Source organism: Gigantopelta aegis, chromosome 4, assembly GCF_016097555.1.
Source record: "Gigantopelta aegis isolate Gae_Host chromosome 4, Gae_host_genome, whole genome shotgun sequence".
In the NCBI taxonomy this organism is placed as follows: Eukaryota; Metazoa; Mollusca; class Gastropoda; order Neomphalida; family Peltospiridae; genus Gigantopelta; species Gigantopelta aegis.
Window position 1 is genome coordinate 84,605,426 of NC_054702.1, and position 25,678 is coordinate 84,631,103.

At 37.9% G+C, this 25,678-nt stretch overlaps 1 protein-coding gene across 2 annotated transcripts; it reads right to left on the bottom strand.

Annotated features, from left to right (window-relative positions):
* Positions 1–7: 7 nt before the first annotated feature.
* On the bottom strand, positions 8–25,113 carry LOC121371266 (1-deoxypentalenic acid 11-beta-hydroxylase-like). Of its 2 annotated transcripts, none has more exons than XM_041497025.1 (10): positions 25,029–25,113; positions 21,929–22,101; positions 17,708–17,825; positions 15,582–15,682; positions 8,806–8,947; positions 8,022–8,116; positions 7,319–7,424; positions 4,885–4,969; positions 3,064–3,263; positions 8–1,002 (listed from the first exon to the last, which is right to left on the bottom strand). In XM_041497025.1, the coding sequence occupies exons 2-10, from the start codon at positions 22,082–22,084 to the stop codon at positions 995–997; spliced, it is 1,011 nt and encodes a 336-aa protein (XP_041352959.1). In that variant the 5' UTR covers positions 22,085–22,101; positions 25,029–25,113; the 3' UTR covers positions 8–994. The 2 variants fall into 2 exon arrangements, with proteins under 2 accessions (XP_041352959.1, XP_041352957.1); XM_041497023.1 differs by lacking the exon at positions 25,029–25,113 and adding an exon at positions 23,529–24,165.
* Positions 25,114–25,678: the final 565 nt, after the last annotated feature.

Here is a 25,678-nt window from a genome sequence, read left to right on the forward strand (position 1 = left end):
CCACATGGGCTACAATGTCCCACCCTAACATAACAGAGCTGCCTTAATCATTAGTAGATAATTATCATTAAATACACATGAAGAATACAATGTAAATACATTTTAAAACACATTAGTAAAGAGTAGTAAATGTAAATTAAAAACTAAAAGACATAAACAAAGACTAGTATTTGAGCATTATGTAAATAAATTTATAAAAAAAGGTTTGTGGATTGTCAATATTTATGTCAAATGAGTTTCATTAATCTCTCAGGGCACATTTATGAAGTTAATTTACCTATTATTGTCAACAGAAATTCTGTAGCTAATTATTATAATACCCATAATAAATACACTACTATGAAGATTCATTTATAAAAACAACACTACAAAACAAAAAATCCTAAAAAAGATACATGTACCTGGGCCCGTGCTTATAAAACTTAAAGTCTAGACTTTAATAAAGTCCAGACTTTAACGTCATGCTATCTGAATGGCATTGCCATGACGTTAAAGTCTGGACTATAAAAATTCTAAGTAAATTGTTAATAATACAATTCCCAAATGAGTTTCACAAATTTCATGAAGTTAATATTTATCATCATTATAGATTTTGCATAATAAATCTAGGAATATAACACTCTGGAATGTCTGAGACCTGAAGTTCCTAGAGACATGTGATGCCATGACATTTGATTAGAAGAAAAATAAATTACTAACATGACAGTCCCACATGAATGTTGATACATGTTATTAAATGATATGTATAGCATTGTTTATTAGGAGCAGTATCATCAATGTATATAATAGACAATAAATTGTGTAATAAGTATACAAGCTGCAGTAAGTATAGATCTGCATAGGAAAATAATTTCAAGATGAAATAATCTTGATCTTTTCCGATTATGCCTTCGTCCAAGCTGTATCACTGTCCAGTGCATCTGTGTGTCTGTTGACGTGAATGATCTCCCACTGTTTCATCCATGGTCCATGTACTGTGGTGTCAAATTCGTCTTCAGCTACCTGTAATTCAAGTAACAAAATGATCAATGTATATTTCTAATTTGTTTATTCTTGGTAAAATAGAATAGCTAGCAAACAGACTAAATCTTGAAATCCTATGTTTTTTTTAAATTACTAAACTGAAAAAACACGATGGCTTAGATTTAACAGGAGTAAAGAAAAGATATCCCAACTGTAACAGGGAAGGAGAAAGAAGGAAATTTCAATCAGATGACCAGAACAGAAGGAAGCAGAGGACTCAGTGGTAGATTTTAAGCCATCCCAATGGCTGTTGGGATGTTCGGACCAGTCTACTAACATAGTGGGAATGTGTCATTGTATGAGGTCAGGGTAAATAGAAAAGAAAATACAAGTAACTATCTATTTTCAAATAAACTAACAGATCAGGAGTCAGTTTGGAGAAAACTTGAGTGTTTTCTCTTTTATAGATACATCACCTGTTCTCAAGGGTACTAGTTTAAGGACAGTGATGTTGAAAAGAAATGGAAAAACTGGGTGTGTTTTCTCTTTTACAGATACATCAACTGTCCTCAAACTAGTACCCTTGAGGACAGGTGATGTTGAAAAGAAATTACAAAATGTAAGTCTACGGTTCATGCCATACTCCTGTAAAGATGTTTTTTGTCAATAATTTCAGTTTGGTTTGATGTAAGAAAAACAGTAAAAGTGTTTTGGAAATAACAAAAACATACTATTTTTGTGTGCAATTTTAATAACAATCTGCTCAGAAATAAATAACTTGTAGTAAATTATATAGTATGAAAAAAGGTGCTCCCTGTGGAAAAGACTATAGTTTTGCACATACCGGTAAACAGAAATCCACAACCGAAAAACAATTCTTATACATGTATTTACAAAGAGTACAGATAATATACATAAATAATTTTCTTCTGTCCTCATGCTGACCAGTCTTCCATAATGACATCACTGTTTTGTGTGAAATAGATATAAACATACGATGAGTATGATGCTAACAGTAAAAATAAACTTCTGTGAAATTGATTCAAGCTTGAATTTTTAAAAATTGTTTAGGATTCTGCCAGAATCATAAAAAATTATGTTATCTAGAAATTTTGGGATTCCATCTAAAAATCTTACACTTCTGACCCAAAATGTAGGATCCACAGAAGCACAGAATCCTGCTAACTTTGCTGTCTGCTTACTGACCAAGTATTAAGAAAACATAGCAGGAGGTGGCAAGATCTAGAAATAACTACCGTACAACACTGAAGTAACCAGACTAACAAACGCTGATGAATATTGCTTGCGACATGGATAGTTACAAAAGACAAACATGTACATGTTTGTTTAAGCTGGAGAAACAAGAACCGGGATGCAGATTTGAAAGGTGGAAAATGGAACAGGGCTGCTCAAATCGAATATATCGGATGCACAAATTATTTTTGTGAAATCCCTTTTTTTTTGCTTACACCCCCGTTTTTCAAATTTCAAAATACATATAAAACACTACATAATTTATTAATGTAAAAATTTATATAATTAAATAAAATTAATATATATATATAAAAAATTACCATATGTCAATAATGCATTTTATTTGTCACAAATCAGATAAAAATAATGCAAACATCGTCCTGCATGACCCACATGTGAACGAAATGATTATTTCACATCATGTCCACACCACTAACACTTTTAAGAAGGTGATCCAGCAAAGAAAAATGGAAACATTTTTGAATAATCTTCACTATAAATCACACTTTTTCTTTTACATACATGTGGTATGTTTTAAAAACATAATCCATAACATGAAAAAATATTGTTGCAGGACAACACTTCCTATCTTCCATCGGGCTGCACAAATTGTGCAGTACAAGTAGTTCAACACATCAGTAAATGCTCGATAAAAATATATTTACATGTATGTATATTCATGCCTTTTTGGCACTACAAAGAAAAGAAATTTTGTGGGAGATTACAAATGATTTATCTTTATTCTATGTGTTCATTTTATCATTTATTTGACAATTACATGTATAAACTAATAATTAAAGCTAAGACATTCTCTTACCGTGGATATTTCATACAATAATCATTTACCTTGGGTCCCAGAAAGAGATTTCGTCTGCTCTTTATGTCTGTCAATCTTATTAAATGAATCCCAGTCAATCTTAAAATCAGGATCCTTAGAACTCTGCATCAGCAGCCCTGGCTTCAAATCATAGAAGCCGACATTCTTGTCTGGCGTCTGCCAGCGCAGGTCAAGGCTCCACCTAATGTCTTTAGACTTGTTTGGTAAACTGTAGGATAAAGAATGGCTCTAAAATCAAATCTTGTTACAACAGCAAACACACTAATGAAAACAGTAACACTATATAAAAGATAGATATATCCCCTGGAGATTTAACAATGTTGTGAGAGTATTAGAATGGTCTAATGAGAACTTGTGTGTTTTTTAGTGCTTTAGTGTGGTTAACAGCATATTCACTGAAGAGCAGAATCGAAGCTAGTTAAAATGAGTTACCTGCCTACCTGCAGTGTACAAGTGTGTACATCAAATCAGTATGTGTTATAATAGACTCCATCATAAGCGGTCATGTGGGATAGAAAAAGTACACTTGAGGTGGTGGAAATTTCAACCCGGGACGAGACTTTATTTTACACGAACAAACAAAGATGGCTGAAAAAGTAACTTCTTTATTTGACCATTTTATCATAAACTACACTATCATATTTGCTGTGTCTGTTTCATGTGTTAAATATAATTTAACACTACAAATTAACAAGACAGCTTTTATAATGAAGGTTTTAATAACAAAATATCGATTTAAAACTAACCAACTTGCATTAATATAACGTCATATATTACCAACAACTAATACTTACCATGTTGAATGCAATGACAGATTTATTCCATATGGGTTGACATCATGGAATGGGTCTGTCTTGCATAGCTAGGGATAGGAGGAAATGCTGGTACAAGCTATATAATATGTAATCAATTTTGTATGTGAATGTATAGTTATATATATTTTTGATGGATAACTGATCTAAAATAAAATATATTATTTTAGTATTACTTCAGCTAAGATTACTTAGGGGCCGTCCATAATTTTCAAAATTTTTACGAGTGTACAAACTGTACGCTGGGGGGAGGGGCTTAAGGGGCCAGCATACACTTTAAAAAAAAAAAAAAAATGTCGATCCATTGATGCGCAAATCGGCGGACACATTCAAATTTCATGCGCACAGCTAGCTCTGCTCTCCTCACTTCACAGTAACAGTGTGGCCAATCTACATCACGAAACAACGTAGTGATGTCATTGTTTCAACTGAAATCGGTTGTATTTTTATAATTACAACTGTGTTAATATCTCACCAAATACCGAAAATTTGGACAGGGACACCTTTTTGGGCCACGCTGTATTTGTATATTGTGGGTATTTCTTGTGGAGCATGTACACCTGTACTTGTAGACTGGGACATTAATTCACATCCTGAAATACTGTGTATGAAAGTAATCTCCATGGCTCCTTTTTAAAAACTATAAAAAGTGATTCTCTTTTGTGTCATCTGTATATCCAGACCTGTTTTGTACTGTGAACAGTGAAAGAGCAATATAAACAATTTTTTATTTGAAATTTATCTTTATTCTTACAAATATTGTGTGCTCTAGGTACAATCCATGGAAACTCCTAGCTAGTGCTCTGGGCTTGTTTTGGGGAATATGGACCTGGATTACTTTGCCACATCAACATTTTTCATTTGGAGATGTACACTTTTAGGGGTGGTCACAAGTGTACTCTTTGTACACTTGTGAAAATGTTGAAAATTATGGACAAGATAAACATGGTTCCTTAACTTTAATCAATTCCATTGTTTATTCTAAACCATACAGATAATGTATTTTGCTATTCAAACCTTTTGTGTGGTAACATATTGTTGAAGAGCAACATTCCACCATAAGGAACTGGACACACTGTCAAGTCTTTCTCCAGATTAACTCCTAGAAAAACAAACAATCCTGACTGATGTAATTTGCTGTACAAAGGAGAACTAATAACTAATGACTGGCTTCTGTTTATACAAGAAAGTGTTTCACATTACGGGACTTGAGATATGACCATTGAACCTAATACAGGTATGTTGTAATGACTTAACTAATGTCACATTCAGCAAACACTTCTTACCATTCCCTAGTTGACTTGAATGTGATTTCTGTCGTATGATTTGATATCTGGATATATATGTAGAAGACAATAAAATCTATTTAGTACTTTAGATACAGCCAACAATAAACGTTTAAAGAGTATCTATGATCCAAAAGCTTATTAAGACAACATTCCCTTTTTTCTAAGTGTGCTTGCAGTAATTTATTTCCAATAGTAATCATTGTTTACATTTATGCCTTTGTCCTTTTCTCCAACCTCTTTTTGATAGGCCTGTGCATTAACTTTAAACAGACAACAGATGAATGTATTAAAGTTACATTCTCTGGTTACCATATTATAACATCATGTACAAATGTGAAATACAAGCTCAAATGCACTTTTAAAAAAGTCATGTGTGTTTGCTATGAACGGATATCGTCAAAAGTATACGCTTGATTCGTTGCCTGTGCCGCCATAGCTCGCCAAAGCACAAACAACAGCCTGTTGTCAATTTCAGTTAACACGTGCGTTTGCCGATTTCAAATTGTATGGTTCGTCTCAAAAAATTAAAAGAGAAATCTTGCACTGTACGAAGAACGTTCGGTTGAGGATACGGTACTAGAGTCTTTCGTTAAAACCAGTTTGATCTTGACAACGTATTATCGACAGTCGTACCTTCCTATTTCAGAATTGATATTTTATAAAGTGTTAGTAGAACTTTCAATGTTTAGTTTGTATACTAGTAACACATTAATCATGTATATATTTTTTAAATAAAATATACTAAAGTAGACAATTAACGTTTTCACTTCTTAATTTTATGTGTTAAAATCGACAAATTCAAATAAATGTTCTTTCGTTTGGAAAGGGTAAAGGGGGATTGTTTAACGACATCAAAGTTAAAGCATATTGATTTAATAATCATCCGACCCCATACAACCGTAAATAAAATGTGTTGAGTGCATCGTTAAATAAAACACCCTTCCATCTTTTTTTTGTTTTTAAACAATATTTATTCATTTAAAATAAATGAAATGGATCGGCAAACACCCTTCCATCTGCTGTTGGATGTCTACCATTTGGTAATTTTGACATATAATCTTAGAGGAATCAGGTGCATGTGCAGGGGGAGGGTATTAGAGGTCGAAACCCTTACTTGCCCAAGCTTAAAAAAAATTGAAATGTATTTTCTGGGGGAGCATGGCCCCATATAAACTTCACTCAACACAGTCTATAACCCCAACCCCGCTGAAATCCCTGCACACGCGCCTTGGAAACCTGCTAGATTTGTTTTTTTAGCAAGGGATCATTTATATGTACCATCCCACAGACAGGATATCACATACCATGGTCTTTTATATATCCGCCGATGGGGATCGATCCTAGACTGACCACACATTTCCAAAAAACACCTTTTTAGGTCTAAGTAATGAATAAAAATAACATGTAGTCTTGAAAAATCTTACGTAAATCGAACACAGTACCCTCTTCCTCTACCCCTAGAGCATTACGTAATTAGTAACACCCTCTTACATGTAACGCGTATGCCAACAGCTGGCCACTGTCAAAATTTCAAGGAAAATCCCCCACCCACTGACCCCTGAAAGGCGTTGTACCATACTTCTATGGATATAAATATGTTTTGGAGATTTGAGATGACCCCTCAATCAAGACCGTTAAATTTGTTAAAAAACTGCGAAATCTCACGTGATCTCGTTGGGGAATTCTATACTTGTGATAAGCCAATGAAAACCGAGATCAGTAGGAGCGCATCAAAAATGTCCCACTTTCAAAATACTGTCTTTGTTTTTGACCTGGATAAGCCAACATAGTGAAACCAATGCGGAGTGCGGCGTCATATATGCACCAAACGTAATTGGATTTCCTGTTCTATATGCTTAAATAATAAAAATATTCCGAATACTGCCGCTTTAACCCTGACCACAGTGGTACAAATCCCGTCAAAGCTAGCTCCCACATTCATTCATCTTTCTCATCTATCACCCTCTACCTACCATTCTCATTGTCCTACTATAAAAAGACTTTCCAATTCCAGATAAAGCAACCTCCACTGAGGAGATTTGAACAACAAACCCTTGCAGTCCAGTGCCTACCAACTGAGCTAATAGGAAAGTTCACACTAGCTACTGCCTGCAGGAGCACTTTATACAAACACTACTACACACGTATAATCCTGTCCTTACCCAGTGTCTTAGCCATTTCCTCTTCTTCTAACATGACGTACCACGTACCACCATAACAACACTTATGCTGAGCCACCTGGCCTTTCTTATGTCCACCAGCAGCTATCTGTAAATAATGAAACATGATCACTAGCCCTCTACACATCCAAACTGAAACACAGCAACTTCACTGTACTTAAATACAGTTAAATGTGCAGGAAGCAGCCATTCACAGGACATTTTTAAGAAGTGGATACTTAAATCAATTGAACCAATTCTAAGAGACGAAAGTACTGAGTTTTGCATTCTTATACCGGCTTATACCACGAGTTGTAATGGCTCAAAGAGAAGGCATAAGAGGACGAGGAGCAAATCATCAATTTCAGGGAAAATAAATCCTTTTCTCCATGTATGTCCATCATTCTACACACAATATTAGTTGTAATCCATGGGAAAATGTGTAGCGATTTGTTTACAACCCTATAATATAGGTTTGGCAGTAATGCTATATGAACAAAATGTTATCCAGATTCTGGCATGTTCATTTAATTCGGGCAAGTCTGCCTGCCCACAAAAATTGGAGCCTGCACACCTATGGTTTAATGTACATTCAAATATTTGTGAGATATTAAAACAATCAGCATAAATATGACTGTTTATGTTATGTTGTGTGCCTATGGCAGATTAATGATCTCCCCTTGTATACTTGGAGAAAATCCTTTACCTGCATACAACCGTTCTCCTCTGTAGCATCCAACAGTGGAATCCATGCACCAACTTGGAGCACACCATAGGATCGGGTGTCCAGATACCCCGAATCTAACAAAACAAATGTTAACAAAAACTTGATACTAAAGAACATTTTGTCGGTAAAAATGCTCATGATAACAAATAGTGGCAAGGAAGGAAATGTTTTATTTAACGATGCACTCAACACATTTTATTTACGGTTATATGGTGTCAGACATATGGTTAAGGACCACACAGATATCGAGAGAGGAAACTCGCTGTCGCCACTTCATGGGCTACTCTTTTCGATTAGCAGCAAGGGATCTTTTATATGCACCATCCCACAGACAGGATGTTACATATCACGACCTTTGTTACACCAGTTGTGGAGTACTGGCTGGAACGAGATATAGCCCAATGGGTACATCGACGGGAAATAAATAGTGGCAAGATAGTAAAAATATAAAAGTTAACAATAATTCATCAGTACATGTTGTTAGAAACTTATCTTGTATTGTATAGATTGTATCACAATTTGTATATAATGCTGAACAATACAATTCAGTTATATCCATACCATACCATATATCCATATCCATACCATACCATTCCTGTTCACAAAATCTATTTTTGTACAATATTGTACAATATATTTTTCTACAATTTTGCACAGAAATACAATTATTTTAACGTTTAAATCCAAAGTATGGAATAAATTACTGGGTAGCAAACAAATTACTTTAAACAACAAGCCCTAAAATGTATATTAAAAATACTACCTTGATGCCATGGAACAATTGTTGCTTCGTTATTTGGAGTTTTTGTTCTCAGATTCCAAACAGGGTGACCCATGATATCTGGTCCAATCAGTTGCTCAATGACATTCAGCAACCGAGGGTTGGACCAGAGTTTCTGAAAAGCCTAAATAAAATGGTAATATATAAAACAACCCCACACAATTATATTTTACAGAACAAACATATTTAAACAGTACAAAATGATGAATAAGTACAAACATTTGGCAGTATCTGTACTTCATAAATTTAAATATTATATTGAGAAATGACTTCTATATATAATATATATATGATATAATATTTATATTTCAAAAGTAGTTGAAGAATACCAATAAACTATTAAAGGCAACACTTTTCCCAATCAGACAGTGTAAGGCATCGGTCAGATTTATCTTCTTTTTTTTTTTTTTCATCTGCACCAACTTTCGCATGTTCACACCAACTGATTTCAATACAACCTAATTTGATATGGGTGGAAACGGGTGCAAAAAATAGAAAAATCTGATTGTGGCCTTACTTACAAACTATTAATCCTGGCAAACACTGATCCAAATCAAAATGTAATTTATATTAATTATTTGTGCATTTCTGTAGTGACTGTTAAATATTATGTAAGTTGTTTTTGCCTGTCTCAATCTTTGTTCAAAGATCATGATATAAACAGGATCATATACAGCTTTGATTGGTCATTTATTCCCAATTTCTTTTTAAATTAACAATCTACTATTAATAACATTGGAGAAAACTTGGAGTGTTTTCTCTTTTATAGATACATTACCTGTCCTCAAACATGTGCACCCCCCCCCCCCCCCCCCCCCCACGCAAGTGGTCTGGTCCAAACATCCCAACAGCCAATGGGATGGCCTAAATTCTTCTACTGCATACTGCTCTCTAGTTCCGGTCACATGACTGTAACTTCCTTCTTTTTCCCTGAGCGCATCGCACGGAGAACAGGAAGCGGGGAGGCCCGGGCGGGATGAAATCTTGAGGACAGGTAATGTATCTATAAAAGAGAAAACACTCCAAGTTTTCTCCATTTCTATAGCCATTACCTGTCCTCAAACAAGTGCAGCATTCAACAGATGGTGGTGGGTGCCGAAATCCGTAGATGCTTGTGATAACTCCCCAACCGGAAAAGAGGCTGACTAGTGGAAGAATAAGGCCAACCTTGGTAAGCTCTCCTCCTAGGGATGCCCGTCACAGACCAATGCAGGTGATGTTAGTAACAACAACCAGAATGGTGGCATCCGTCAGCAGTGGCAGGTACGGCTCCTAGAACACATGGACCAGGAGGCGGAAGCCACATCTCATGCTGGTTCTGACAGGGTGGGAAGACGTAGCCACCAGGAATGCAGGTGTTAGGTAACCCTCACGTATTGAAGTGTTATAGTTTTTCAATAACTAGTGACAACCTAATGAGGTGCATCCATCAGAACATTGAACATAACAAGCCCCCCCCGAGTGTTTTCTGTCTAGTACACCAAAGAACTGTTAGTTCAATAACGACAACAAATAACCACATGCAGTGCAGGGTAAAGGTTATCGAGACAAAAGTTCCGGCACCAGTGCGTGAACTGTGCAAAACAACAAAAGTCTAAGCAATCCTCACCTGTCGATTCGATGGACATCTCGGTATGCAGCCCAGAATCAGTATTCAACAGAGTCTGTGCAGCAACAACCGGACCCAGATGATGGAACCCCTCAACGTCTTCTGTGGAGACATCCCTCAGATAATAGTTGGCGAAAATGGAATCCGTAGCCCAGAAACAGCCAGTGATGATGTGCTGAATGGATGTGTTGCAGTGCAGGGACATCGTGGCAGCCAAGGCACGGAGTTCATGCGGATTGGAAGCAGACGGAGCAGGTAAACCCTCCTTCTGATAGGCGGTCAGGATAGAAGACCGGATCCAGGTGGCCACCGTGTTCTTGGTAATATCCCTCAACCAACTCTGGTTACAGGAGAGGAAAAGTCTTTTACGATGTTGTCGAAAAGATCTGGTCCTCTCGATGTACTGGTGCAGGGCTCTAACAGGGCACAACGCCAAGTCCTCAACGTCCGCCGAACCAACGATAGAGGAGAGGGCCTGCACAACATACGAGCGAGGCGCTTGGTCTGGTAACTGATTCTTTGCAACAAAGGTCATGAGTAACCCCAAGTTGACTGCACGCCGATCTCGGTGAAAACGTACCAAGTCTACATCAAGAGCATGAAGTTCTGAGACATGGGCAGCCGTGGCGAAACCGAGTAAAAACACCGTCTTCCGCGTCAAATCTTGCAGGGAAGAGGATTCGATCGGCTCATAAGGTGCGGTCGATAACGCTCGTAACACCAGAATCAGGTCCCATCTTGGTGGCCGAAACCGGTGTACTTGATCTTCAAGGCGAAACCCTTGGATCATCTTATGGATCTCAGGAATACCCGATAACTTCGTTCCAGTAGTGACATCACGAACAGTAGCGATGACCGAAACGTACCCAGCGATGGTAGACCCCTTCAATCGTAAAGTGGTCCGCAGATACAGCAAAAAATTCAGCAAGACGAGGTATCTGGATCGTCTGAGGTTTGAGTTTTTGCCGAACACACCATCGGTGAAAGCAAAGCCATCTGACATTGTAAGCCGCAGTAGTAGATGATCTGTGCGCTTTCAAAATGGCCGCCGTAGACTGTGAAGAAAAACCTTTCTTCCTCAAACTCTTGGAGATAAAGTCCACGCGTGCAATTGGAACAACTGCGGACGTGGATGGTATAGTCTTGACGTGGGATGCAGCAACAGATGATCCCAGTCTGGCAGCGGTAAAGGATGTGGATCGGCAAGACGTATTAGATCTGGATACCACATCCTGGATGGCCACATCGGAGCAATGAGTAACAGGCGACAATGGTACAGCTGAAACCTCTGCAGCACCCTTGGAAGGAGGATTGGTGGAGGAAAAGCGTACGCGTCCATCTGTTCCCAGCTGATGGCCAATGCGTCGAGATCCAGAGCTTCGGGATCCGGCACCGGAGACACGTAAACCCTCAGCTGATGGTTGAATCATGTGGCGAAAAGATCGATGTTTGGTGTCCAAAGTCTGTCTCACACCCATCGAAACGCTTCCGGATGGAGCATCCACTCCGTCGGCTGGGACAATGTGTCGGCTAGTACATTGGAAACCCCTGGAATAAGACGAGCCCGAAGTTGCAATGGAATTTCGTCGACCAGCTTGTAGAGACGATAAGTCAACTGCAGCAGACTGCTGGAGTGAGTTCTGCCCTGACGATTGATGTAAGCCGCCACGGTAGTACTGTCTGTGGCGACCATGAGAGAGGCTTCCGTCAACATCTGTCGCCAATGAAGGATAGCGTAGTAGACTGCCAACAACTCTAGCAGGTTGATGTGGAGTCCGAGTTCGCCGGGAGACCACAGCCCTGAAGTAGTCTGGTTGCTTAGATGGGCTCCCCAACCTTCCAGTGACGCGTCGACGAACAGGTGATGAGTGGCTATGAAGGCCCGCATAGAGACACCTTCTAAGACGTTCGATCGGAGCTGCCACCAGTGCAGACTGGAGCATAGATCGTCCGGGAGTGAGATGATCAAGTCCGGATTGTTGAAACGAACAAACGGGTTCAGAAACATCTGCAAGCGCCGCAACTGGAGACGACCTCTGAGTGTCAAATCCTGGGCGGAAGTGAGGAGACCCAGGAGACTCTGCCAACCGTGGAAGGTCATTGGAGCGGTGAGGGCTATGGCAATCATGGTCTGGATCTTCTCCCAACGGTCTAAAGGAACTTGAACGAGGCCCAGGTCGGGTCGAAGCCAAGCGCCTACGAACTGTAGAGACTGCGTGGGAGCTAGTCGAGATTTCTCGATGTTGATAATCCAACCCAGCTGCTTGAGAAAATCCATGATGACGGCAACATGTGCAGTCAGCCCTGTCTTGCTGTGACACCTCATCAAGCAATCGTCGAGGTACGGGTAAAAGGATATACCTCTGCGATGCAGGAAACGTGACATCGGAGTCGTGATTCTGGTGAACAGCCATGGCGCTATTGATATCCCAAAGGGCAGGACTGTCCATTCGTAATGCCGACCCTGTAGCACGAACCGCAGGTAGTGATGAAAATCGGAGGGATGGCAGACAATTGCAGACGATACCCTGTCTTCAAGATCGACGTGACAAACGGATCTTGGCAAAGTGTGTGCCAGTTTCGCCAATAACGGCGAAGTCGACTTCCGACCATGGATCTTCCGACCGGTGTGGTACACACCGGAAGCGTCAAAACCGAATCGTTGTTCTGGTTCAAAATCAGGGGCGGGCGTAGGTTGAAGCAATCTGAGCAGTCCATGATCTGTTGGCTGGCGTCAACGTCGACCAGGCTTCCCCTGGGTCCGAGCTGGAGGACCGGATGGTCGTCTGACCGGAAACCGTCGAGAAGGTTGACCTCGAAAGGAACTTTTCCAGCGCTTAGATGGTGGTTGTGGAGTGAATGTAGACTTTCGCTTCATGGATTCCAACGTCGAAATAAGTTGCAACGCTTTGACAGTTGCTGTCGACTGTTGGTCCTTATCACTGGCCTTCACCACATCAGAAACCTTGCCTGCAAACAGCTTCGTTGCGGACCACGGTTGAGCTAACAGCTCCTTCTTATGATGGAAATCCAAAGTGGACTTTTTCAGATAAGCCTGGCGACAGTATTGCATCAACATCGAGGACATCGAAGTCACCGAAGACGTCAGGAAAGCTAGCATCTGCGCCGATTGCTGAAAACAGCGCGTAGCACCGTGCATCTTTTGCCTGGGTGGCCATCGCAGCAAGGAAAACGTCCAAGTAAGATAACACAAACAAGCAATGTCTCTGGGCAGTATCCATGGCTTGTACTTGTTTGTCCGTCAAATCCACGGTTGACGACTTCCCAAGACGGTGAACATCTTCATCCAAAGACTGAGCTCCATCTGTAAAGGGCATGTCAAACACCGGATACATACAGTGACCCCAAGACGGGAAGGCGACGAAGGATGCTGTCTCTTTAAAGGTGCGGTCTAAATCTGTCGCCACCTCGGATACGAGTGTACCGGCTGCCAAGGAACGGATCACCACATCTTCCGGAGGGACATCAGTCGCTATCATCGGTGTCGGTCCCTTCTTGTACGGCGTTGGTGGATGTGGCAAGGACGGCAACATGTCATAGACGGCCGCCAAGCAATCACTCATAGTCATATGGTCAGGCTCATCAATGATGGAAACCGCTGTAGGCGCTGCATCTCGAAGCACTCGAGCACAGGCTAATCGATCCGCCGAAACAGAAGCCACTGGTGAACCGGACCGTGGACGGTCCCGTCGAGAACCCTCGGAAGCCTCAATAGAAGGTCTGCGCTGCCGATCCACGGAACCCGTAGGGAGCCGTGCAGGTCGTGGGGAACGGCTACGGTCCCGGCTCCGCTGCGCCGAAGATGACTTTCCCGCTGAAGATAGGTGATCCTTGGAGGCCGTGGAACGTCTAACTGATTGAATCGGCTTGTCAGAGGGCTGTGTAGGAACCGCAGGCCTGTCATCTGAAGTCTTGCATCCTGGAGCCGCACCCTCCGAAGAGGGGACTGGAACCGGACCTGACCCCAAACCCGCCGGTTCTAGTAAGGCCGCCATCGACGCCATGGTCTCTTTCAGCATAGTGGGTAGCATCGAATGTAATACTTCTGCTACGGTGTCCGCAATTGATGGCGAAGATTCCACTTTCTTGGCTCTCGTCGACACCACCTTCAAGTAAGCCGCGAACTTGACAGTAGACAGGCCCGAACACAGGTCGCATCTCGAAGAGAGGCTACATGGCACACGGCAACCCGGACATAAATCATGAGGGTCGCCGCCTGCAGTGAACTTCTTACATCGTAAACACGCTCGTACCTGTCGCTGAACATTAACATCCGACATGATAATAAGTTTTCAATCTGTGAAAGAGAAAGAAAAGACGCAAATTTTGCAAATGGCGTCCGACACAACAACCGGCAATATAACAACATTTCATGTAATTAACACTTGGCAAGTCAAGCGAAATACGCGAAAAACATACGAAAGCTAACGAAAGTTAACGAAAATTAAGGTGAAAAACATTTCACCCAAACACAAAGCCAGTCAACACAGACGCCATTTTGCAAATGGCGTCCGACACGACAACCGGCAATATAAACAATATTTCATGTAATTAAACGCTTGGAAAGTCAAGCGAAATACGCGAAAGAACATACGAAAGCTAATGAAAGCTAACGAAACCGAAGGTGAAAAAACATTTCACCCAAACACGAATACAAAACCAAAGGTCTTATAAAAAAGTTGACTCCAAACAGAGCCAAGCAAAAGGACGTCCAGACCCTTTAGCGAAGAGAAAAAGAAGGAAGTTACAGTCATGTGACCGGAACTAGAGAGCAGTATGCAGTAGAAGAATTTAGGCCATCCCATTGGCTGTTGGGATGTTCGGACCAGACCACTTGCGTGGGGGGGGGGTGCACTTGTTTGAGGACAGGTAATGGCTATAGAAATATATACGCCCCAAAAAAGAGAAGAAAAAAAGAATATTTATTTTATAACACCATAGCACAATTTAAAATACGGCTATTTGGTGTCTAACATAAATCATAGCTTTCAAAGACTGACTTGACAAAGAGAACCAAGACTATGCCAGTCCACTCAGTCAGTAGTACAAATCCATTTAAAATATAATTATAGCTCATCTATAGCTCTATAATCTAGCTCATTATTATACAATAATAAAAAAAACCAACTGGAGGGAACTCTCCACTCTTGTGTAACAAAATATTTGCGCCAGGAAAGTCTTCTTCTATCTTGATCAGTCTTTGAAAGAAGCCTTGATCCATATACAAATCTAAAGAAACAAACATTAATGATAAAATAAGGATGATTAAATTGGATACAGTATTTTTTAATGTTCAAAGTTAGTGAAAGTGAAAAATTATTATATATATATATATATATATGTTATAGTTACATCATCCTTTTCCAAGAGATTTGTCTAGTTAGACCACGGTTTTTGCGGCCGTTCGAGTGACGGGTGTAATGATCGAGGGCGTATGGTGTTTATTTTTTGACCCTGGTTATGCCTTTACGTTTTCAATCATAATTATAAATTAAATGTTTATATGGCCATGTCTGTAGCTTTGGGTTTATTTTCCATCAAAGTTCCATTGTAATTCTCTGATCGTAACTGAAAAACAAACGGGCACTCAATAATTTCCGTGACACACAGTTACTGGTGATGTAATTCGATTGGTTCTCAGCATCCTCACTGAACAGTAGACGGCTTCCCATTGACTGTACATAGTGACATCTGTATGTATGGTCACTCTATTGAGTCTCGAGAAACGAAACAAGTGAGGTGTTATGTTAGGTGTCTGATTGTTTCTAGCCAGACATGATTGGTAAATAAACATGAACTGCTGAAGGCAGTGGTCATTAAAGATGCCCCATGTTAGGATTATTTAATGACTCATGATCTTATTCAGCTGTAATCAACGGTCATACTCCACTGAAGGATTAGCGGTGACATGAAACAAACAAATGAGTTACACATGCCACATGGGTAATGACCTTCAATTAAACAAAATATCTTCTGCAAGTCGATGTCAGTGTTTGCAAAATGTATTAACCCATACGTTTGCATGCAAAATGCCAGCGAAAAATCGTACTGCTTTAACGTTAGAACAGAGAATCGACGTTATTAACAAATCTGAAAAAGGCAATTTAAGTGCGCGAAAGATCGCTGATCATTTTGGTGTAGGACGTTCTCAGATTAATTCTATTTTAAAAAGGAACGCTGATGTTCTGGCCAATTTTGACAATAATGTTTCAGCCAAAAGAAAAAGGCAGAAGAAAGCAACAGGCAATGATGACATAAACAAGCTAGTGTGGAAACAGTTTTAAAATGCGACAGTTGTGATATGTTTTAATATATGGGTTCTAATTTTGAACCTGTATTAAGGGTCACCTGTCCATAACGGCCACTTTTGTCAGGTCCCTGGGTGGCCGTTATATACAGGTTTGACTATATATATATATATATTTTATTATTTTTTTTTTTTTATTAATTTTTTTTTTTAAACACTGAACCCCAACAACAGTCAATTGCATAAATACATGTATGTTTACTGATAGTGTTCATTAAAATTATTGTATGTAATATTCTGTGAAAAGATATTTGTACAGGCCTGTTTCCCAATTCATTTCATTTATTAATAGAATAAATATGTCTAAGAAAAAAAATCTAATTTATTCCCTGTGAGTTTTTACAACTTTTGTACATGTGAGTTTTTACAACTTTTGTACAGCATAAAAAAGTATTAAAAATGTATTATGCACAAAAATATAGAAAAAATGCTTTCAGAATAACTATAAAAAAACATCTTGCTATTAGATTATGTATTAAACACTAAGGCTGTCCATTTCACTACCCCATATCTCAAAACTACTTGCGATACTACCATTATAATGTGTGTTAATTTACAAATAATATACAATTTATACAATTTATAGTACTATTCAGGCTTTAAGCCTTTATTACCAAATAGCCAAATCCGAATTAAAAGTAGAGTTTAATCAATATATAGAGAATAATAAAACAGTTACTAGTTATTATCAAATTTATATCCCAAGTGAAATGTTGTATGTTACACCAATATATAATATTTCTTACTGAAAAACAAAATGCAAAATGAAATTAAAAATAAATAAATAAATAAATAAAAAATAAAATCTTAATTTTGTTATATTATTTTTGGTTAAATATTTGCTAAATTACTAATATATTTTGAGTCCATTTTAAAGCAAACCCTGAATATTTATTTTAAAAAATACAAAAACACATATACCGTATATAACAAAGCACAATACAAACTTTTTATCTTGCCAGCGTTGAACAGTTTCTGTGCCAGTCTATCAACCTGTTCCCTCACAGACTCTCGACAAGCATCGAGATCATCCTTACTGAAAAAGTCCTCCACTATGACATAGCCCTATAAATAGAGATTACTGCATGAGCGGGAGTGCCATACAGAATTTATGAAATGAGTTTGGGATTCTTTTATTCCTTGAGCAAGAATGAGGCAGTGTTCTAGCTAGCAATAAATAGAAGGGCGCTGCGCCCTGCCCCCGTTTTGTACCGCCCTGCCGTGTTTGTTGACGCACCACCCCTAATTATCGCCGCCCTGCCCTAATTCATTGTCAAACAAAAATACAAAATCTTGCTTTCCTCTCAAAGCATGTACAGTGTTGTTACGAGCCTGAATTCCCAACTAAAAAACGTTTGACAATACATTGTTTGGCCACAGTTGTGAAAGCCGACAGCAGTAACGTGATATGTTTTGTTCTTTTCCATTGTTAGTCGATATGACTGCAGACGAGCGGACAGGCAGTCTTACAAAGCTTGAATGCGAAGTAATCCTCACACCGTCACACACATAACCACACACCACCTAGCAAACACCTAGTTGAAAGTAGACCATCATGATAAACTTCGACAGAACGTCAAATGCAAAATTTATTTTGATAAGTAAATTTTTAAAAGTAATTGTTGCCTTTGCAAATACCCAGACCAAGATACATATAGTTTTAACTGATGTCAGTAGTCCTATCAATGACACATTGATTGCATCTTTATAATATGGCACAGAGTACACTAGCAACACTGGTTATTTGGTCTATGAAGGCATAACTGTGTTTTGTTAAAAGCATGTCTACAAAAAGCTGTTTAATGAAATCTATCTAGACTTTGACATGCAATAATAGCCGTTTTTAAATGCAGTGAACAACTTGTTACAAATATATCCTTATGTCAATTTTTAAATTTGTTTGTTCTTTTATTTCTTTATTTCTTTTTATTTATTTCTAATCATTCTCTTTTTTTCATTTCTTGATTTCTTTAATTATTTCATTTATTTATTTTAAATTACATTTGGGCATGATATTAAATGGTATAAATACTATATATAATAAAAAAAAGAATATGATTTTTTAGCTGATCCAACCTTTTGTAAAACATTTTAATAGTTAAAGTTTGATTTTATTTAACGACATCACTAGAGCATATTGATTTATTAATAAACGGCTATTGGTTGTCAAACATTTGGTAATTTTGAAATTTAGTCTTAGAGAAAAAACCACTACTTTTTTCCATTAGTTTCATCGTTTATATACACCATCTCACAGACAGGATAGGACATACCATGGCACATTCCAGGCGTGTTGCACTGGCTGGAACGAGATTTTGTTTTAACAGTGTCTATATTTAGTACATTAGTACAATAATATTGCATACTGCGATGAATGTACTGTTTCATCAAACATCCAAATTTAAGAAAAATAAATTTGGATTTAGAAATTGATTGTCCCCCTCCCTCCAAAAACGTTTTATAAATTAAAACCAGCATAGATATTCCTACATATATGATATTTATGAATGTGAAAAATTCGATGATATCCAGCACTTGCCTCAAAAATAAGATTTTCGCGTTAAAAATGCCCTACAATTAAATTATCGGCCTGGCCCATCAAAATCCTAGCTAGAACACTGTGAGGGGTATAAAACAAGTTCCAAATGAGTTTCATAAATTCTGTATGGTACTCCCGTTAATGTTATAATTTATTTCTTATCCACAAAGTGTGCTTTATAGCAAATATTAAATATGATTGTAATCACTTCACAACTCAGGTTAATAGCATTCACTGATATTAATTAGTCACGCAGAATGATGTCATTACCATAGCCTCTATTAGAAACATACTTATCTGCCCTTTGTTTTCATCGAGCTAAGCGGTCCCAATTAGCCACTACATTATTTCCGGTGCGTTACGCTCCAGTCGCTTGCAACAAAGGCCCTTTGTTACTACTGAATTGTGGAGTAGTTGTCGACTTGTTCTTTTATTTTTTGACGTTAATAAAGTTTTCTATTACTATTATTGTTCGTCAGATTGTGTGCAATCTCCTTCTTTTACAAAAAAGAAAATGTACAATATGTTTTGTGCTCAACAAAAATACTTATGAACACGTTAAAACGGTATCTTAATAAAGTTTTGATATTAAATTTGCAAGTAATATGCATGTGTTTGTGTATATATCACTGTACGAATGGCAGTACATTAATTTGACTAAATGACTAGCTGCGATTTTCTGTACCGCTAGCTGCATTATTAACTTAGATCTATGCAGTAGTTAATAATGAAACTAATGATACAGAAATTCACTTCCTCGCCTAACGATAAGGTTTCTACTGTCTGACTTGCAAACAAATTGGAACAGCTAGTCCAGTGTCATTGTCAGACGGACAGAGTGTAACGGACACAATTTCATGTGTAATTTAATAGTTATGATCGACTATCTACCTGCAATTAATATTATGCACAACCATTAAGCAGTCCATGGTGTATGTGTGTGTGTCTATATATATATATATATATATATATATATATATATATATATATATATTCACTGGCGCAGGAAGCAGGGGGGCAAGTGCCCCCCACTTTTCAGATAGTTTGCTTTATATACAAATATAAAAGTGTGGCCCCCTCCCTACACTTTTTGTCTGTGTGTGTGTGCATACATTCCCCCGCCTTGCCACCTTCATACGCCACTTGTATATGTACATAGATAAAAAATAATAATTCAAATGTGTGTGTTAGTTTGGGTTATGTTTTTGGTTGTGCGTGTGTAATGGTGTGTGGGCTTGTTTTGTAGGCTATTGTTTATTTGGGGGCAGATTTATCATGCAAGACTAACATAAATATGTTCACACATATATTTTGATGTAAACAAAACAAGTACTTTTACTATAGGTAGATGTTTTTAGGTTAAACTATATATTTAGCTATTATTACTGCAAAATTTACACTATATAATGCAATGTATATAGGCCTAATCAATTTACAGCAAGCAAAATATTTAGTCAAACAGGTGCATGTGCAGGAAATTTTTTAGGGGAGGGGTCGGGTCATGCGTCCCCAGAAATACACTGAAAAAAACTAAACAAACATAATATAGCACGTGGTGAAGGGGACTGGTCTGATCGGAATATTACATATAGTCCGTCCCATCCTACAAAAAGGTTGTTTTTGTAAATAATTTATGTTTGGTTTGACGTAAAAATTAAAATAAAGGTTTTTTGGAAATAACAAAAATATACTATTTTTGTGTGCAATTTATAGAAAATAAGCGGCTCAGAAATAAATAACTTGTAAATTCCATAGTATGAAAAAATGCAGGCCCGTATGCGGGGGTGGAGGTGGGGGGGGGGGGGGGTGGTACGTGGGGTGCATATGCACCCCCTATAGTCTGTCGAGGTCCGTCCGTGGATGTGTAAAATAAATAAAAATAGTCCGATGATGTGACAAATTTACTTCCCAGAATGCAGAAAAATGCATTTCCTAGATTTAACAAAATTTCCCCCGGACTCCCTTTTGGCCGTCGAATTATGCACCCCCATATAAATTTCTGAGTACGGGCTTGCCGCACTATTAAACATAATGTTTCTATTATCTATTACAACGGTGTTACTGTCACACACAATTCATTAAAACTGCAGGTGTGTTTGTATGTTTAAATGAAATTATGATAATTAATGTGAGGCGAGATTGCAGCTTTGACACACACACAAAAAAAAAATTCCATGCAAGAAAACCAAAACAATCAGGGTGTGTGACAGCTTGCTAGGTTCATCTCCTATATTTAACACATGATCAGTTATAACAAAACGCAATTTCATCAACTTAATCTTTACCTGTATCATTCTTTATTTTTAAAGCATAGGTGGGGACATTTATGATGCCAGGGATTGGCATGCATAAATCTCAGCTGAAGATTCACAAACAACTGTGACCATTGTTTTTCCAGCTGTGGTTTTGTTCCCGTTGTTGGAAGTACATGTACTACTATCAGTTATGTGATGCTGTTATTCACTTATTGTCTGTCATCTTGTTTATATGAATATGTTTTAAATTTGTGGGGGAAAAGTCCTAATAATTTTTAATTAAGCTTGCATGTCGCCCAATTCCACTGAATAAAAAATGGAATAAATATTGTTTAAAACAAGAAGCACCAGTAGCAGTAATACAAAATGTTTACCTTGTCGAAGTATTGCTTTATTGATTCTTCAGGTAGTTGCCCAGGTTTCTTCTCCTTTGGCTGAGGCGGCATCACCGTAAAGACATCAGGGTAAGCTTCCTCACTTTCTCCTGGATAACGAACATTTTGTTTCTTCTTGGGTGGCTCTTCTGCCATATTTTCATGAACTGGATCTAAACAATAATAGTAATATTATTATAAATAAACCAAAGGTTTAATGACCTTATTGCTCTCAAAATTAATAATGAAAATTACATTAATTTGTGATACCAAATCTTTCTATTGTATCAGTTGTTGATTTATTTCACAAGAGAAACTTCAAAAAATAAATTTGGTTCTGGATGGATGAACTGACAAGTTGCAACAATTAATATTTCATAGCTATAGCAGTCTGCTGATTGCTGCATGGTGCTTAAAATACTACCTGCAAATGTCTTTTGTATAATTTAAACAGCTTTGGTAAATAAAAACAAATTTTTAACAAGTTTTTAATTTTTACAGTTCTTAATCTTATCGGTTTCCACAGAAAAAAATATTGATGTGTCATCATTTATTCATTTTAACTTATTTCCGTGTTTATATCTAATTACGGTTTAAGCAAGCTGGCCTGGGCACATACATCAGCTATCTGGGCTGTCTGTCCAGCACAGTGGATGTGTGATCACACATTTGTACTGACATCATTCACCAGCATAAAAAAAAAAACCCATCCATATGCAGACAACTGAACATTTAGCCGTATGTTCAGGGCTTGGTTGCCATAAACAATAATAATAAAAACAAATTTAAACTACACATCCTGTTGAGTACATCATTCAATAATTTTTATAATACATACTGGTAATAAATAAAAAGTTAGTAATAACACATATACATGTGATAACAATTTAAAGACATACAACTGGCTGCTCCTCCTAGGTGATGACCAGGTTACCAATGCCTAGCTAGAGTCACCTCCAGCCCTATACCCCTCATTGATATTGATATGTGGGCTAAAGGGGTAGGACTGGAGGTGATTCGAGTTAATCATTGCAATACCATCCAATTAAAAAAAAGAAGCATGATCGCAATTGATGAGCCTACTCTGACATAAGTTATAAGATGATATTGATTAGTCCATGATGCGTAACAAGTGCAAGTGCTGTAAATAAGATTTAGTCGGAAAATATATTTAAATTTGCTTAAAACTGTCGCTCATTAGATATATAGGTTTTAAAACAACTCGTAAAATAAATGGTATATAACGGCCACTTGTGCAGTATTCTCTATAGTACATAACGACTGAAGCATTCAGGGCTCAAAACTTGCCAAAAAATATGGTGGCCCCCAAAATAATGGATGTTGGCAAATTATGGTAAGTGAACCACAAACCATGAGCACGATTTTAAGAATCCGTGTCGTTTCGCCCTGAAACCATTTCGAACCCTGTGCTGTTTCACCCGTAGACCCATTCAGCCAGGGTTGGTTTGATCTAAATCTTATTCATACCAAGTCGTTTCGCCCCAAAAGTGAGTTAATTCGCCCCGATTATATATTTATTAGTGTATTTTTTTTGTTCGTTCGTGGATCACAACTACAGTGGACTGTGATGAACTCTTACCCGGTTTGGACTGTAAAACTAATCAAATAGTTATCCACTTGTCCATCTGTAGTCCTTCCAACAGGGTAGCGACCACCAAGCTAAGGGCTGCAACTCTAAATGTGTTCTATCATTTTGACAAAAATACGACCCCGAACAGCTACATGTAGGTTCCGGCTTTATGAACAATAACAGCCCCTACTATTTTACAACACCCCTAGTTTCGCACAAAAGTTTAGTACTTTTTTTTTTTTACAGGTACCCCATACATGTTTCAAGCTTGTGGTGTTATCTATCAAAAACCTCAAACTTTGACCCCACTGGAAGTTATTTAATAACATTTACCGATGTCTGCTAAATCTGTAGACTTGTAAGACTAAAACTTTTGAAAATAAGCCATATTTTTTTTTCTCAACCAGAAATTCATTATTCATTACAAAATGTTAGGTAATTTCACACTGAAACATTTAAACTAACCTATTTATATATTTTCACCTATTTTATGTGTACGTTGTGAGTGCAGTGTAATATATATTAAAAAAGATGGAACAAATAAAAACAAAGAAAGGAAATGTTTTATTTTCTGAAAAGAAAAGAAAAATTAATTAGATCTGCTCGAATTTTAGTATAAACCACCCGCGTATTAGACCAAACTCTGTGGTTATTGACGGCAGTGTGTAACCCCCCCCCCAAAAAAAAAACCCCATGCATATATGATAAAGCAATGAATAAATGTTTTTATTAACAAAATAAAAAAAAGGGAAAAACGACCCTACATGGGAGCGAACCTACTCAGTTAACAGTATGAATGGGCCTGGGTCGAAATGACCTATCACCAGATTTTAATGTGGAATAAATAGATGCAATACAAATATTAATAGTGGCTCATGTTATAGATCTAAAGTAGATTGCTCAAATAATATGCCATCATTTTTTAATAATCAAGTCACCCAAACAGGGCATTGGTTGCATTTGGCGACCTGGCCACAGGATGTTTCGAGCCCTGATGTAGCATCCAAGCAGTACCTAGCCTAACATAATTGGCAGTGGTGAATAAAAAGAACCATAGAACAGGCACACTGACATTGTCTTCTCCAGATGTATTATTGGGAGCTCTCATTTACCCCAGCCCATTACTACATGCCTGTGCTTTGGCACACACACACTACCCCCCCCCCCCCCCCATCAGGTGCGTGTGCAGGAATTTTAACAGGGGTGGTCTGTGCCTGTGGTAAGCGAAGTTTATGGGATGAATCAAACCCCAAAACCCACCCCCTGCAAACATCCCAAAAAGGAAAATAAAAATGACCGCCACCATGTTACCATGTATATACAAAATAACGTTATAGTCGAAAGGTTATTTGAGGTGGGTGGGTGTGTACATGCGGATCGGGACGAAACTAACGGCCATGACTGAATGAGTTGGTGTGACTGGGTCAAGTTTGGGAAAACAACTGTAGTGCTGAACCTGACTTTTTTGCAAAAGACTCCTTGTACATTCACTCTAAATAATTTACTAACATGTCAAGTGTCTTTGCTTCGTGATCCTGCTTGATATGTATGTACAATTTTGTTGTTGATTTGTGGGGTCAAGGTTCGCCGCAGAGTAAAAATAAAATTGCATCTACGATGGTTACGTTCGATCGCTGTCCGAGTAACTCGATAAGCATTAAAGCTACACTTTTTTAATCTTACACCTTTCTTGGAAGGGTATTAAACTAATAAAAAAAACTCCCATCACTAAATATAAATCATAACTTATCTGGCCAATCTACCCTAAAAATAGAAGCGTATTAATAATCTGCAATCGAATGGATTCGAGTTTTAGGGTTTTACTATTTAATTTTAATATTGCATTCCATATTTGAGTAATTATTGTTAAAACCCTTTTGTTTCTGCTGAAAGAAAAATAGAAATGATAAAAGATAAAATTTCACATAAAATAATTAGGAGATAACTATCTTGTATTTAACAATTTGTGGACATTATTGCTGGTTTTACTGTCTTAAATTTCATTTTACAGACAACGTGGAGTATGAGGCCTGAATTATGCATTAATTAATTAATATGAATTGAAATGACTTTTTCAGTACCGTTTGGAGTTTTGGAGAGATTGAAGTTCCTACCGACAAGTATTATGGCAGTAGTACAGCAAGATCTATCATCAACTT